The sequence below is a fragment of the Drosophila obscura genome, unplaced genomic scaffold (genome assembly GCF_018151105.1).
Source record: "Drosophila obscura isolate BZ-5 IFL unplaced genomic scaffold, ASM1815110v1 contig_25, whole genome shotgun sequence".
NCBI lineage: Eukaryota > Metazoa > Arthropoda > Insecta > Diptera > Drosophilidae > Drosophila > Drosophila obscura.
In genome coordinates, this window is record NW_024542812.1 from 1954134 (window position 1) to 1971239 (window position 17106).

The 17106-nt window shown below is 48.6% G+C and overlaps 1 protein-coding gene across 1 annotated transcript; it reads left to right on the forward strand.

Annotated features, from left to right (window-relative positions):
• Nucleotides 1-1609: 1609 nt before the first annotated feature.
• Nucleotides 1610-12664, forward strand: LOC111078361 (protein suppressor 2 of zeste). Its single transcript, XM_022373001.2, is given in 8 exon segments — nt 1610-1717; nt 4341-4625; nt 4707-4803; nt 5188-5355; nt 5444-5684; nt 5882-7941; nt 7943-9699; nt 11709-12664. Coding segments are annotated over 7 exon segments (4650 nt in total). The 5' UTR covers nt 1610-1717; nt 4341-4423; the 3' UTR covers nt 11834-12664.
• Nucleotides 12665-17106: the final 4442 nt, after the last annotated feature.

The following is a 17106-nucleotide window of genomic DNA, read 5'->3' on the forward strand; positions in this document are numbered from 1 at the left end:
CCCTGCGGCGACTGTCAAGTGAATGTAAAATCAAGTGGCGGCATCAGTTTCAGGCACGCGAATGATGTCAGCCACAGACACAACGCACTTTGCATATGGCTGTGGATATGGGCTGGGACTGGCACTGGCGCTGGAACTGGGACTGTGACTGGAACTGAGACTGCGTCTGTGACTGTGACTGGGGCCAAAACAGGTTCAACAGATTTAACAAAATGAAATGCCCAACGGCGCTGCGATATGGGGACATGGCCAAAACGAACGAAACGAAAAAAAAGATGAAGCAACAGCGAAACGAGCATTTTTGCGTTAATTATAAACGTCAAGGCCTTAGAGGCCCCCAACGCGTTAATCTCTCATTTGACGGGAGTCGAATTCAATTAAAAACACCACCCACACACTCTCGCGGAATCAATCGGGAACGGAACGGACCGAGCGTTACGAACGGAGCGATGTGTATAGCACCCCAAAAAATCAAGTTCTTCTCTCGCACCACACACAGATACACACACCCACTCGCGAGTGACGAAGTGCTCGGGCAGCCAATCGAGCTGCGGCAAAGACAGGGACGGCAACGCGTGCACATCGAGCCATCTCGCTCTGGTCGCTCTCTCTGAGTTTGCGCTGAATGTCTATCTCGTCGAGCGAACGAAAAGCGGCCCCGAAACGGTTCAAAGCGCCAGCATTTCTATCTTTCAGTCAGTCTTTTAAGACTTTTCGTGGCGTGCACTCTGTAAGCGAGACATATACGGGAGAATTACTACGCGGCTTACGGCGAGAAGTGACAGAGCGAGACGGACGGAGAGGTATGGTTGGAAAAAAGAGCGTGTATGAGAAATCGATAAGAGCCAGCTGAAGTGGAAGAAGAAGCAGCGCTGTTGATGCCGCTGATTGTTGGGTGTGTGGTGCTGTCAGTGTGTGTGTGTGTTTGTGTGTGTGAATACGGATTTCCATTTATTGTAAATCGATTAGAAAAGCGCGTAAAAACTGACATTCGAAATTCGGCAGGGAAAACTCTCCTCTGCGCCAGCTCGGGAGGATTGCCAATTTGCGTCGCAGTTTCCCTTCGGTACGGGCGGAAAAGTAAGCCAAGTGGAAATGGGAAAAATAACAACAACGAAACCCATTTCTAATCTGAAAATTTCACTTTACGCCGAAAAACTGTGAGGTGTCAGTGTATTGGTGAACATTTTGTAAACACACGTACACGTGACCAGTGTACACGTGTGTGTGTGTGTGTGTCGTATGGGAATTTCGTCGTGCGGCGAAAAGCGGTTCGGTTTGAGTGCGGCGAAATTGCGCGCGCGCAAAAGTAGAAAGTTGCCGCCAGGTCTCTCTCTCTCTCTCCCATCCACTCCCACTTGGAATTCGCCGCCAGAGCTCTCTCGCCGCAGCGGCGGCGAATGTATCTACAAAATTTGTGTCGTCGTCTCAATCTCAAATACAAATACAAACACAAGCACACGCACATGTTGGTGTTGTCGCGTTTTTCGCCGCGTGCGCTCTTTCGGGCCCGTTCGTAATTGTGGCGAGTACACGAGAGCGAGGCGAATGAATCTGAAACCGCGATTTAGTGTGTGCCGCACGTAGCATTTGAATTTCGTCGTGCAATGCTTTTAGTTTGTCTTCGTGCCCCAAGAAAAGCTATACAAGGCAGCACAGTGCTGCCGTTTCCATGTGAAATTTGTTTGACGTGCTTTATTTTACCTTTTTTCTAAATGTGAGTTTCGTTCGCTTGTCGTTCTCGGTCTCGGTCTCTCGTCGTCTGCTATTCGGGCAAGAGCTTGTTGCGTATGGTGCTCCACATAGATGGGCCTGTGTGTGTGTGTGTGTTGAGTAGCAGTAGCAACCACCACCCTGCGGGCGGGTCGGTGGGTGTCGTCTCGTACCGGCGCTTGTCGTAACTTTTGTTATTATTGTTGCCGCTGTCGGTGTCGCTGTCGCTGCCTCTGCCTCTGCTGGCGTTTCTTTCAAGCTGTGACCATTTCGTCATTGTCACTGTATGCGTGCGTGTGTGTGTATCTGTGTGTGTGTGGAGTAGTGCGCGCCTTTTACGAAATTGCGGCGTATAAACAAAAAGCGTGGACAATAACGTCACACTGACGACGTCATCAATACGCAGCGTCATCAATTGTTCGGCCCACATCCACATTGGGTGGCACGTTAACGAGCACTTATGTGTCCTCCCTCTCACACCTTTGCCCAGCTGTGTGGGCGGGCCCATGGGCGTGTGGGCATCCGCCCCCCCGACTTTGTAATCAAAAGAAGCAGCAGGGGCAGCAGCATCACCATCTTCTTAATATTCTACATATTTCCAACCTCTTTGCGCCCACTTTTTAGCTCTGGCTTGTTTCTAGTTTCTTGAGCTTTTGCTTTTGTTTTTGTTTGGGTTTTTGTTTTGCTAGCTCAGCCTCCTCCACTGCTCTGCTGTTCTGCTCTCCTCTCCGCTCCGCTCTGCTCTGCGTCTTACTCCCATTCCTACTATTCCTCATCTCTTTCGTCGTCGTTTCTCTGTTGTCATTTTGCCTGCTGTCAACTGCCACAACTATTTCGGTCTTCCCTTCACAAAAGCCCAAGCTTTCGTGCCAGTTTCGCGTGCGGCAGCAAGCAACCAGAAACTGAAAGAGGTGGAAGAGAGGAAAGCGGCAATCGAGACAAAAAATGGATGAAGCTGATGCGACGACTGGCTGCCCTTTGGGGGGTGGTGGAAGCTCAGATTAGAGAATAGGTTAAAAAAAGTGGGGAAATTATTGAGAAGATATTCAGGAAAAAGGGTTGCAAAGGGTTTCATCGTCATTTAACACTTTATTGTATAGGTAATTCAGCACTTTGTATCGATGTTTGATCTTATTGAGTGATTTGGTAGCAAGAACTAAAGAAATTCGCTCTAGGAGATACTTTTGAGACATGAAATACACTTAGAGAACACAAGTGAATAGTTGTATTCAGTTTATTGCTGCTAAAAGTAATGAAAATGTTTTATGGGATACTCCAAACATCAAGTTTGCTTTGATATGTTTATGCTTAAGGGAAATGGAAATGGATTACAGACTCAAATATCGTCTGAGGGATGCTTGGAATATTCAAAACCCGCATAATGTCAAACGGAATAGTTTGATTATAGTATTAGTTAGTGTACAAAATAAGAATAAATAATTTTGAATAAGGTTCAAATGATCCTTTTCTCAGGGATATCTTATAGACAGATCTTGCAGGCATCTGGAAATCCTCTGGGTATGCCAAATAATCTCTCTATAACAGTATCTGCAGCCCAAACAACCTGCTGAACTTTGCCCTGGCATCACCAACTTCCCCGGCATCATCATCATCATCGTTGTAGTCATTGTAATAATGATGGAAATTCTGTTACTTACTCTCTGCCTTTGGCTGACTGACTGACTGACTCTGACTCTGTCTCGCTTGTGTGGGGCACAAAAGCGTAATTTTCGTAGTTTTATTCGTTTGCACGGCAACATCATCCAGCGCCAGGAGAGAAGCGGCGGGGTCCACTAGGGTTCAGGGGGCGGACAGGGAGGTAAGCTAAAACTAGCTTCAAGTACACCGTCGAGTGCACATCGTTTTCTGTGTCTCTGCCTCCACTGCCACTGTCCGTATCTCTGTGTGTGTGCGTGTGTCCGTGTCTGTGTCTGTGTGTTTCTCTCGGGTGGCTCTCTCGCTCGGTAGGTGCCCTCTGTGGCACGAAGGGCGTCGCTTGTGCGCCCGAAAGACTGCAGACCCTGCCCCCCCTCTGGCAACCTTCCTTCCCTCATGCCCCAACCCCAACCCCATAGAGTTGCTACTTTTGTACTCTTTTTTGTTGTTGTTTTCTTTTTATCCATATTTTTGTTTTCATCATTGTTCCGATTCATGGATATGGATGGCTGCCTTACTAGTCTAAAGTTTTCCGTTTTGTGTCTAGTTTTCTCTCTGTGTGTGTGTGTGCTGTGGTGCTGCTGCTGCTGACGTTGTCGTTGTCGTATCTTTGAGGCCAGATACAGATACATAGTTGATGAATGTATCTCTGCTCTGTGGCTTTGTCGCTGCCGTTGACGAGCGACAACCACAAAGATGTTGACGATGATGGGCGAATGGTGATGTGATGATGGGACTTTGCTCAATCTTGTGTTTCTCACAGTTATGGGTTTCCCCATTCCCCCCATTCCCCCATTCGCCCATCTCTCACTCTGACTCTATCTCCCTCTTGTCTCTTGTCTGTTGTCTGTTGTGCCAGTTGTGGGGTCGAGGCTCGCTCGTTTTGGCCATCATTAGTGGGGTGCACGGGGCATGGACCGGGCATCAGTTTATTATCCATAACTTAACCAGAATTGCTTGCTTTATTGCAGGACATGCTTGCCGCTTGAGTGCAGTCCAAAAAGAGGCTAACTAACAGCGACACACAACTCCACAGGAGAATTCCGGCAGGAGAATGCATCTCCAGACCACGCACAAAACGGCTCAGCCCGAGGCAAGCCCCGCAATGGACTCCACAATCTCAACTGCATCATCCAGTGCCTCGGCAACTGCTGCCACACATTGCGATGTGCGGCAGTTCCACGGACTGATCACCTGCGGCCTCTGCCAGGGCTACATGATCGATCCCACCACAGTGGACTATTGCTATCACACATGTAAGTAGACTCCCCGCCCTCCGCTATTGGCCTCTTCGCCAGGATATCCTCATGTGAAAACCCTTTCCCCTTCCTCGCCAGATTGCCGCAGTTGCATATTGAAGCATCTGCTGCGCGTCGCCTACTGCCCGCAGTGCAAGGCCAGCGGCGGCAAGGAGATCAGCGAGATCAATCTCAGGTAGGTCTATGTCTACAGTCCATTCCCACTATTGGTTCCCTCCCACCCAATTCGATTCGAGCTACGAGTTCCGCAAATGGTAGTCTTTTGGTTCCCTGAAAAGTATATTTAACTTCGATTAAAATATTAAAATAAGAGATTTCTATTAGATATGTACCTTTTAATTCTAACATCAATTCCTCAAGCCAAACTTAAGTTTTAATTATTTAATTTTAATTGTTCAGAAAGAGCTCCATTCAAGGCTATACCTTCTAGTATTTTTCTTCCAAGTTCTGCCCAATTTAATAGCTCTCAAGTAAATTCTGATTTGGTTCCCAAGGGTTCTATGTTCCCATTGCGTTGTACTTGCAACCCCCAAGACTAATTCCCGCATTTCCATCCCAGATCGGACGACATACTGCGATCTCTGATCTATAAGCTGGTGCCGGGCCTGTACAGACGAGAGTGCGACCAGCTGGTCGACTTCAAAGAGCAGCACCGAGAACTGCTGGATGCGGACGACCAGCAGCCGGTGGCCGAGCCGGAGTTCTTCACGTCGGCGGATCTTGTGAGGTAAGATTGGGCGCAAAGGGGGAAAGACAGTCCAAGCGGAGGCTCTAATGCCTCCCATTTTGTTTGTCGCTTGTCGTTTCGTGTGCAGCCTCTCCCTGGAGTACCATCCCGCGATGCTGGAGACGTGCGCGGCGGGCGAGGTGCCGCCGGTTATCTACCTGCAGTGCCCCGCCGGCCTGAAGGTGGAGCTGCTGCGGCGCTTCCTCTGCTCCAAGTACAACATCGATGCGGACAACAAGCTGGTCGAGGTGGAGGTGACCTACGAGGACGAGGTGCTGCCCTCCAGCTTCACACTGATGGACGTGGGCTATTGCTACAAGTGGACTGGGGTAAGTTCCGGAATCCTCTACTCTGTGGCCCTAAGGGGCGGGGGGGGCGGAGTCTATTGCCGCACGTTGTGGCTTTTCCAATTACCGGGGGGAATCGAATCCAATTGTGCCACCAGATTAACGTTCAATGTCCACTTTCCATCCCCTGCCATCCCCCTTCTATCCACTGTCCACTGTGCGCTGTGCACCCCTTGCAGCATGCCCCGATGGCCTTCTGCTACCGGATTATGGTGTACGAGAGCGAGCGAGCAAAAAAGGACGAGAACAATCTGTCGAAGAGTAATAGCCGGGACGTGGACAATGGCCAGAAGGTGCGTCGCTCCAAGAGCGGCAAGTCGGTGACCTTCGCGGACGAATTGGAATCGGAGATGGACTCGGCCCTGGTGTCGGGGTCACCGCGTGGCAAGGGGCGCAGCAACAAATCCGCGAAAGCGTCGCCACCCCCCAAGGCCAAGCGGCTGGCGACGGCCAAGCGGGAGCTGGAGGACAGCTCCAGCTCCGGTTCGGTGAGCAGCTTCAAGAGTCTGCGGAGCAACGACATGCGCTACAGCGACTACGCCGTGGCGCGCGTCAAGAGCGAACCTGAGGCCGAGCCCGAACCCCAGCCGGAACCGGATGCCGCAGAGCAGCCCCGAGAGTCCGCCCTGCCGCCCCACATGAACATTGTGGTGAGCATTCCGCCCTCGCAGCTCAGTGGCTACGTCGACGAGGGCGACTTTGAGCTGAAGACGGCCAACAAGAAGGGCAACCTGCCCAAGCTGAAGATCGAGCTGAACAGCATGAGGAGCAAGCTGTCCATGCCGATGTCCGCGGAGCCGCGCCTCGAGGACACCACCTCCTGCTCTGCGCAGCAGCTCGACCTGGAGACCTACGCGAAGAACATCGGCCTCAAGCCCATTGAACCCACCACCCACTCCAGCCACTCCAGCCACTCCGCCCCAGCGGTGGCTGCCGCAGCGGACAGCAAATACAGTCCGAACGCCTCGCCCATGTCCTCGTGCTCCACATCCACGAATGGCTCGGGGTCCGGTTCCAATGGCCTGGGCACAGCAGATGCCTCCGCAACCTCCATTCCGAGCTGCAGCTCGGGGTCTGGCTCCCATCGCAAGCGCAAGAAGAAGCACTCCAAGGAGCCGAAGGACGCGAACGGGAAGCGGAAGAAGCTGCACGCGGAGATCTCCTCGCAGACCGATGGCAAGATGAAGGTGAAGATCACCTCCAACCCCACCACCAACCACAAGGCGCACAAGCTGGACCTGAAGCGATCCCACTCCCTGGCTGGCGGCGAACTGGGCCGGGGCCTGGACTCCGCCGTCTCCCTCTCCCACCTGAAGTTGGACGACGCGAGAGGCGCCACCAGCGATGCGCTCAACCGGACGCTCGGCGAGGAGTCGCGCAGCATCAGCAGCCTCATGACCGGCGCTCCCACGCCGCCCCCCACGCCCACAGCGGAAACGGAAGCGACCAAGATGGCGCTGGTGGCCAAGGAGCTCGCGCTGCCGGCATCTCCACCGCTGCCGCCCAGCCTCTTCAAGGCCTTCACCCCAGCCACAGCCCCAGCCCCAGCACCAGCAACAGGTCCGATCCGGACTCCATCCCCGACGACAGCCGCTCCAGCGTCCAAGCCCAAGCAACATCAGCAGCTGCAGCAGCAGCAGCAGCAGCAGCAGCAGCAGCAGCAACCGGCAAAGGCTGCCACAAAGCCGCCGCTGAGCAACAACAACAACCGGAAGCAGGCCCAGTTGGCGGCCCCCGGTGGACACTTTGTGGTGCCCCAACCGCCGCAGCACGCCAATCGCAACATGTACCACATGCAGCGCTACCACTCCACACCCAGCTCCATCGCCAGCTCGGCCAACAAGCAGCCGAAGCGCTCCGTCTCCGTGGACGAGTCCCTGGCCGGTGGCCAGGCCAAACAGGCGCGCCTGCAGCAGGTCCAGGCGATGGCCAGCTACGCAGCTCGCTTCCAGATGCAGGCCAACGGAAACGGGCCCAAGGTGGCCTCCGCCTCCTACCTGCCCAATCCCCAGATGCGGCTGTACGGCCCGGAAATGGCCAAGCAGCAGGCGCTGCCCGTGCACTGTCCGGCCAGCATCAGCATGTCCCTGCCCAGCACCACCCTCAGCAGCGGCTCGGTGACCATCACTCCCCGCGGGCGTCCCAGCCAGCAGATGGCCTACTCCTTCCCAGAGCCAGCCAGCCACTTGCCCGCCCTGGAGATTGTGCGCCTGGGTCCGGAGCAAGCCGGCGGCTGCGGTGCCCAAACAGTCGCCCGCGATGATGACTGGCGGTCGGATAATGGGACCACCGGCGGCCAAGCAGAACCAGAACCAGAATCAGAATCAGGCTCAAAGCCAGGCCAAGGGCCAGGCCAAGAGGGCTGCTGTCCAGTCGCCGCCAATGCCCATGCCCATGCCGATGCCCATGCCGATGCCGCTGCCAATGCCGATTCCGGCGATTGTCAAGTCACCGCCGCTGTCAGTGGCACTGAGTGGGCAACGTGGCAGCCACAACTACAACAACCACAAGAGCAACAACAGCAACAAGAACAACAATGCGGCTTATCGCGCATCTCCGCCTGCATTAATAAATCTGCGCAACACCGTTCCACTCCCGTTTCCATCAAAGTCAAGCGCAAAGGCAGACGCCAATTCAAAGAAATCCCCGCCAGCAGCGGCAGCGGGAACTGTAGCTGGTTGCATCGGAGGTGGTTCGACGAGCAGCAGCAACAGCAGCAACAGCAGCAGCAACAGCAGCAGTCAAAGCAAAACCAATGGCACCACTGCATTGGATCCATCGAAAACGGGTTTGCGCGAATTTCGACCGCCGTTTGGCACAGCGTTGCCAGCAGCAGCAGCAGCAGCAGCCAAGGATGCCGACATACTTGATTTATCAGCGAACCCGGGTCGCGGCAGCAGCAACAGCAGCAGCAGCAGCAACAGCACCAAATTGGCTGGGACAAACAGGGCGCCCACATCCACATCACCGCCTGCGTGCAACAGCAGCAACAGCCTGGAGGCAACCTTAAACAAAATCATACAGAACATATCCGCCAACAGCAACAGCAATGGGAATGGGAATGGCAATGGAGGAGGCTTAACCTCTGGGCCTACAGCGGCAGCAGCAGCAGCAGCAGCAACAACCACGGGAAACGGCACCACCACCAGCAGCAGCAGCAGCAGCAGCAGCAGTGGCACTGCCACAGCCAGTGGTACTGGCACTGGTACTGGCGATGATCTACAGAATCTGCATTTGCTCTCCGAATCGGCGACGGCGCGCGAGAAGATCTCGATAAAGTCGGGCGGCAGCAACATCTTCGAGAACAAGCCGAAGAATGGGAATGCAGTGGTGCGGCCACAGAACGCCTCGGTGCGGAGCATACCCAATCCATCCGCACTGGCCTTTCGCAATCAGACAACGCTTCCAGCAGCAGCTCCAGCAGCAGCCGCAGCATCTATGGCCAGTGCAATCACGAAACCACTGACGGTGAAGGCCGAGGAGAAGCCCAAGATGTCAACCACCGCGCCGGGCCTGCTCAGTCCCACTGGCAGCACTGGCAGCAGCCACAGCAGCTCTGGATGCAGTGCAGCAGCCACCTCGCCGCGTGCCCTGACCAAGAAACCGACGACGATCGATCAAGTGGCGGCCAATTTGAATATTCGTGCCGAGGCCAAAGCCGCTGCTCTGGCCGAGGAGGCTCCCCTGGTGCTCACCACAAGCTCCTCCAAGTCACCGGAGCTGGCCAAGACGACAGCGACAGCGGCGGTCACAGTGCCAGCAACAACAACAACCACAACAACAACAACACCAGCCACAGCCCAGCCCGAAATCGCAATCGGCCCGAAGACAGAGTCGACCAAGGAGACGACAATCACCGTCTCGGCGGCCAGCACTCTCCTGCCCATGCCAGCAGCGGCGGGCCTCGTGGGCCAGTCCGAGGCCCTGCCCAAGCCGCCCGTACAGATCGCCGCGACGGACACCCTGGCTCCGGTGGCGAGTTCCGCTTAGTCACAAGGTGAGTGCCACATAACTGAAGAACTTTTAATTGCATTTAGCTACTCGTAAATAATGATGTTCATTCCCAAGTTGAGTTGAGTTCTCATTAGGTTTACTCGATGCTTAGCACTTTTACTTGCTTCTCTGATCGGGGGTCAATATGTGATTTATGGGAGCCAAAGAGGTTTTCTTTTTTCTGATTATAATCCTATTTTTTTTCTTCTTGAGTTCACATTATCAATGTTCTATCCTACATTTATTTGATCAGTTCGATGTATCTTTGGATTTGCTTTTTAAAGATTTGTTTTTTATTTATTTAATAACTTTTTATAATGTTTAAACCTTATAGTAAGTGATGATAAACTAGCAGTGGCTGCTATGGGCTTTAGCTAGATTTTAAAGATTTATTTTGACTGAAACATCGAACAGATCTGTCTTATTTCAACGCGGTTAGTTGTTCTCTGTGGATTCATTCAATTCCTTTAATCCAGTGGTTGGCACGCACACACTCACATGGTTTGCAATGCGTTTGTGTGCGTAGACAGCAGGCAAAACGGAACATTGTATTGGTGCCAACCACGTAATGCACGTGTACGTGAGCGTCAGCGCTGCAGCGGTGTATTTTACCTATACCCATTAGATAGGGCCGTCCCGAAGACAAAATAACAATTATTATATTGTGTTTGGCCGGCCAGCTTTCCAGCTTTAATTGCAAACGGCAATCGTTTCAACATGTGGGACTGTATTTGATTCGCTATTCTACGCTCGACTTTCATTTGTTTATCAGTTTTGTTTCTGGTTTCTTGTAATTTTCCTCGAATCTCTGGAAGTTTCCATTCCATGCTGCATATCTGTTTTTCCAATTTATTTACTAAAGATTCGATTAATGCCTATTCCTGTTCTGTGTAGATAATCCTTTCTTTTCATCCTAGATTTTCTATAAATCGAATTCCTGTCTTTTGGTAGTCTCTTTTAGATGCTTGATTTTATTTAAACCAATTCCGGCTATGTTTCCTTTATGATTTATTCTCATCTCAAACCCTATAAGGTTGTTACCAAAGTCGGGTTCCTCATAACGGTTTATCTTCTGGATGCTTCTTTCTTCAGAGTTGAGCTCTAGCCAACTTGTTTCCTATTTCCCTTATGAGTTGGCTATAATTTGTACGTTTTGGCGCATTTCCCACACTTAATGGAACGGAATAGAGACTCGAATTATACAAATTACGTTTCGTGTTTTGCCTTTTTTCACTCTTCCTATTTTTCCGGCCTCTTCCTCCATCTCACCTGACCTCACCTCACCTCACCTCTCCACTCCACTCCGCCTGCTGCTGCTGCTTTTCGTTTCTACTTTTCTCAAGTAGTCATTATACACAAATAATGTGTCTTCTTCTACTAGCTCTCTCCCTTTCCCTCTCTCTCTTTTACTATTTTTCTCTCGCGTACTTATACCTCCTCTCTGTCTCTCTCTCCCTCTCCCAGCACAATCTGTCTCTCTCGTTCGTCATTCGGCAGCGGTCGTGGTCGGTCATTCATACCGAACGAACTCTAGTCTGCTTTTATTTTTGCCGTTAGCAGCATTTGAGTTTTGTTTTCGTACCCTTCCGTCCGTTGAGTATTTATAATTTTGGTTAGATGTTTGACCCCCCTGAGGTATTTACGATACAACTTTGCACATACCCTTCATTTGGCTGCAAAAATTATGCGAATCCTTCGCTTGGTGGCTATTGGAAAAAGAAAAGAAAATCCAACCAAACATTGCAAATTGTAGTCTTAAATACTTGTAGATAACTCGCTTCATTTGGCGGATTACTGTTATTATATAGCTAGCCGAATAACACAACAGATCTGTAGGGTATTTAAATATTTGCTAGCCTTCCACTTTTCGTTCTGTTCTTTTGGTTGTTCGGTTGTTCGGTTGGCCTTTTAATGAACATCATTACATCATTTTGTATTTTCACCCATAGAAAGGCGAATAACATTTTCATTCATTCTTGTTTCTTCCATCTTCTTCTGGTTCTTTGCTTGCAGCTTTTCTGTGGCTGTGCGGAACGCAAATGTATCTTGTGGCGCCTCTGGAGAACCTACAAAACAACAGCAGCAACAACAGCAACAACAACAACAACAACAACAGCAACAGCAATGACAACAACTGAGAAGGACAGAGACTGAGACACCTGTGTCTGTCGCCTGTCGTCTGTCCTCGCTCCCGAAAAGAAAAGTGCAATTTGTGTGAAATCAGTTAACTTGAAATAGACGAGATTCGTAAAGCCTTACAACCGACCCGAAATATCCTCAATAGAAAGCAATATAGAATAGATTAGAGATCAAACCGAATCGTTTTCATAGCCAAGCAAATATTTTGACATTGTATTAAGTGGATGCCACTAAGCTAATAAATATTCCATAATAGGCAGCAAGTAAAATGTTAAAAAATATCGTAAATAAATTAATCAAACAAGCGAAAAAGAACAGACAAAAAAAAGAAGAAGAGAAGAGAAGTTAGGCAAAAAGCACAAAGCAGCAACGAATTAATTATAAAATATCAACAAGAACCTGAGATAAGGTCGCGTACGGGTAACGATTTTGATGGATCTTTTTGGGTTTTCGCTTTATTTTTGGGGGAAAGTCCAGCCAGAACAGAACCCCACTACGAACCACACTAGAAGTAGCCGATAGAGAGAGACTTTTTTTAATTTAAAATAGGATTATAGAATGGCGATGCCTGATAGGGGACGCCTGAATGTTAGGGGAAAAGTGTAATCGCATCAAGAATATTTGATTATGGCAAGTGTTGCGCTGTGTCTGTGCCCTCCTCTCACCCTCTCACACTTGCGCCTTGCCACCAGTGCGGCGTGGAGAATGTGCTACGAAGTGTGAAGTTGTGGTTTCGATGGCATGGTGGTGGTGGAGTCAAAAATGTGCTGTCCGGATGGAACGGATAGAACAGCACTTACAGAACCCATAAAGAAGATGAAGAGAACACACAGATACAGATACACACAAAAACTCGGGATACAGATATACCCGATAGATATACACAGATACACACAGGCATACACATATACCCCGATACATACTCACGTTCTTCAACGAGGCGATAAAATTTTAACGATTTTGCGCCGCTTTGGAGCGAGCGTGTCAGGCATAAAAATATAAAACAAAACAATACTATAAGCAAATCAAACAAACAAAACGGAATAATGCAAATAACAGACCCCCACACACAGGCGCACACATCCATATCCATATATACATGTGTATGTATATGTAGATACGCGTATATCTTGTAGATACTTTTTTCGCATTAGTTGTTTAAGCGCGTTACGTTTAATTGCAGCACGAACTTTGTACATAAATTTAAATCGAATCGAATCGAAATGAATCGGGCAAAGCGAAATGAAAACAAAAAACAAAAAACAAAAAACAAAACAAAAAGCAACACACACACACGGCACATGGAATTAAATTTGGATTTTTTTTTTTATTTTAGAGCTTTGACCAAATACAAATACAAATACACTACATATGCTATGGCTATTATACATTATGCAGATATGAATGATATTATACTCTTAAATTTACGATATTCGTAGACTTGAAAAAAGGCTTTAGGTTTTCATACTTTCCCCTCTAACCTTAACCGCTTTTAGCTGATATTTTTTTGTTTTTGTTATTTCGTCTCGTATGTACATATTTTACACAGTGAAAAAAAAAGTATAAAAATTGCGAAGGAGGACTGGAAGTAATCGTACTAAAATATATGAGTTTCTTACGGGAATAGCTGGATTTGTAGAATGGTGAAAGAGAGACAGAGAGACAGAGAGAGAGAGAGAGAGAGAGAGATAAACCTACCCTTTTGTTTTCAACCCCTGGGCATCCACAGCATCCCTCGTGATCGGCACGAAATTAACATAATTTCCAGGCAATCAAACAAATTGAAAATCAGCTCAGCTCGTTTCCAGCTATTCCAAAACTTTGTCTCGACTCCTGATTGTTGTATATTTATATTTATTTACTCCTATTATTGAGATATATTTAGATATATGTAAGTACGTATATGAATGTATGTGTAGTTGTATATTTGATCGGATCTTTGGACTTGTGTAAGCTGATATTTTATTGTTCGGAGACCCTAAACTAAATAATGAAACAAAAACCTATTAATATACATATGTAGCATATAGCTCTGATTGTACGCACTCTTGTATGAAATATTGTTAGACCACACTCGAAATGTAATCCACACACACACACGCACACACACACTCTAAGTTAATTTAGCTGATTTTCGAAACAAATAAAAAGAAATCATCATAATGAAAACACCCTGTATGTGAAAAATATTTGAACTGGGATGGCAAATGCGAATACGAATGCGGTTTTCTATATATTTTTATGGATATGGCTGTGGCACAGATAAATCAGAGCGAAGCGTCGGTGGCGACAGAAGGTGTCGCCCCCTCCCCTCCCCCACCAGTGAAAGGGAAGTTGGATCAGGTTACAGCCACGACTCCCGTTCCGTTCCGTTCCTTTCCTTTCCACCCCTCGTCTACTTGTTGTTGGCATTGCAGATTTCAACGCTTTTCATGCCTCACATGAGGGGGGAGCTGGAGCTGACACTCCAAGCATAAGATACCGAGGGGAGCCACCAAAGAGAAGGAGTTGGGCGGACACTTGCCGGAAACATATGGCAGCACGCTAAAACCAAACCCCGTTGTCGTTGTCGTTGTCCATGCCCTTCATCCTCCCCCACAAAAGCCGCAGAGCCCTAGCCACATAACGGGACAGTGCACGGGGCAGGGCACGTGCCAGCGGCGTCCCAGCAGCGTAACCTTCTGCAAGGGCGATTGTTGCTGTGACAGCACGAGGACGTGCACAAGGACGAAGGCGAGTAAACGATTGCCGAGCGAGCCCGCTCGCCGAAGCTTCAGTGGGTGGCAGGCAGGCCTGCCTGTCGCTCTGTGGCCATGTGTATATCATCCAACGGTAAGTGTGTGTGTGTTTTCTGCCCCAGAGATGTGTGCGTGACGGGGCTGCCGAGTCAGGCTCCCAGGGGGATAGCTGGAAATTAAACTACCATATCGCATATTTGAGTTGTTAGCCAACTTCAAGGGCTAATGGAGCATTAAGATAAACCCTTAATGCAAGTAACACAAAACTCGTAGACTCTCGATCAATGTACATTTGAATATTCTGAGCTCAAAGAACTCTTGAAAATATTATTTATATCATTATTATTGCCAGTAATTACTAAGACCTTGCTACAGGCTCCGTTACTCCTGTTCTACAAGTCATTCGCTCACGAGAAGCTCGCTCGTGTCACGCTGCCATCACTAGCTGTGCAACTTGTTGTTTTATTTGCTTGTCGTACTTTTATTAAAAACGAACGCTACTTAATCAGCAGCAAAATGTCGCACTTTACTGCGCACACACATCCACACCCACACCCACACCCGCGTCTCCTCCCCCATCAATCCGTAGAATCCCTAGTGTTGGCAAGAGAGTGAGAGGTTGACTGAGTGGGGGAAAGGGAGAGAGAGATTGTAAGAGAGAGAGAGAGAGTGAGTTGAGCAGGGGGAAAGGCAGACGCCGTTTGACTTTTTGCTGTCGTTGCAAAAACAGACTTATCAGCTTTTGTTTCTGTTGCTTTTGCTGCCTGCCTGCCTGCCTGCCTGCCTGGCTACGAGAGAGCTTTCCAAGTCGCCTCGCGACGCTTTGCTCCATCCGGCCACCCGTTTGGCATGTGCTGCCTCCCTGCCACACCCCACCCCACTCGACCCCACCACACCACACCAGCACAACCAGCACCACCCCGTGCCAGGCCTGCTCTGCTCTGCTGATAAATAGCATTTAAGTATTAGTGTTGCCGCTGCCGCTGCCGGTTGCCGTTGCTGTTGCGCCTTTGTTGTTGCCACAGTTGGAACGTGCCCCGCTTTGCGATTCGCGATTGGTAAATTGGGTAATTGAAAACACTTAACGGTTATGATTTATTATCTGTGTACTTTCCACTTCTGCCCCTGTCGCTGATGTAACTGCCATTCAAGCTGCGACATTGTATGGAAAATCTCATTTGCTTCACAAACTCAATTGTTGGCCTGAATAATAGTACGATACTAGTAATTAAAAACGAATCAATCAAACGTGTATATCAGTATTGTTAGCCAAATTCGAAGGGTTGATAAACGTTCTCCCTGGTACCTGATTCGCGGGATCTCTGAATTTTCAGCAAGAAAAAAAAAACGCACGCAAGATATTAATGCAAATAATAATCTTTTGTTGGGAAATAGTTTTGGTTTTTTTCCACTATGTTAAAGAATGTCTAAATACTAAATTATATGAACGGCTCCTAGGCATATTTACAAGCTACCAACCTATCAAAATTTACTACGTTCCGATCGCTTTAACAGGGCAAATCATCACAAAATTACAAATCAAATTTGTGGATACACCGTCATCATTGTCATATCTGATCAGGACAGTTCCTTACGCTAACATTTTCTTGAAAGTTCTACCATGTCTCATTTAATCAAAATTTAAGCTATCTGAGTCCGTTGTTTGTTGTACTTATATGGCTCGTGATTATGCAACAATCTTTCAAAAATCATCGCAATTCGATCATGCACAAAGCCAAAATCATGAAATATATACCCATATGCTTTTATCTTGATATATTTCATATTTAACCATCTTTTATCTTTGGGATAAAAGTGCAAGGATAGTTTGAGCTCCAAGAATCGAAGTACGAGAATCAGGAGAGTATTTTGCAAGGGGTCAGTGGCTGGGCTGGCTACCCAAGTTGTTAGGTAACACTGCCGGCAACTGTCTCTGATATTGACATGCTAATTAATCGAGTAGTCGAAACCTTTCTGCTTACGCAACCGTTATCGGTGTGTGGAGTGAAGTAATTCCATTGGAATTCGCGCAGCCCGTGCCAGTCATTTGTCTCGACAGGTTATTAATGCTAATAGATTGCACTTAAAGTTTGCATAAACAATTTGCACAGAGTGGGCGGGCAGGGCAGGTCGGTCAGGCTAATCGAACTACATTGTTTGCAAATGTGCTGCCCAGGTTAAAGCACGTGTCCCATCGGTTCGGTGTCCAATAATGAGTGCAATAGAGCCATCAATACTGTGAGTCCTCTAATAGATTGAACGCTGCAAATTTGATGTATTATCTGGAAATATCTATTAAAGTTATGCCTTTTAATCAAAATTCTTCCGCCATTTTTCGTACCACCAGCATTTCCAGCAATCTAAATGAATGAATATTTTCCTATGCAGCGCGAACTTATCTTTTTAGTAAATAGCTATTTTCCAGATGCTAGAAGAGTCTCAGTCAAATTTGTATGCGATTACGCCCACAACTTTGATAACGTGGCAATCGGCTATACAGCCGTTATTTACGCTTTGTATTTTGAATACCATTA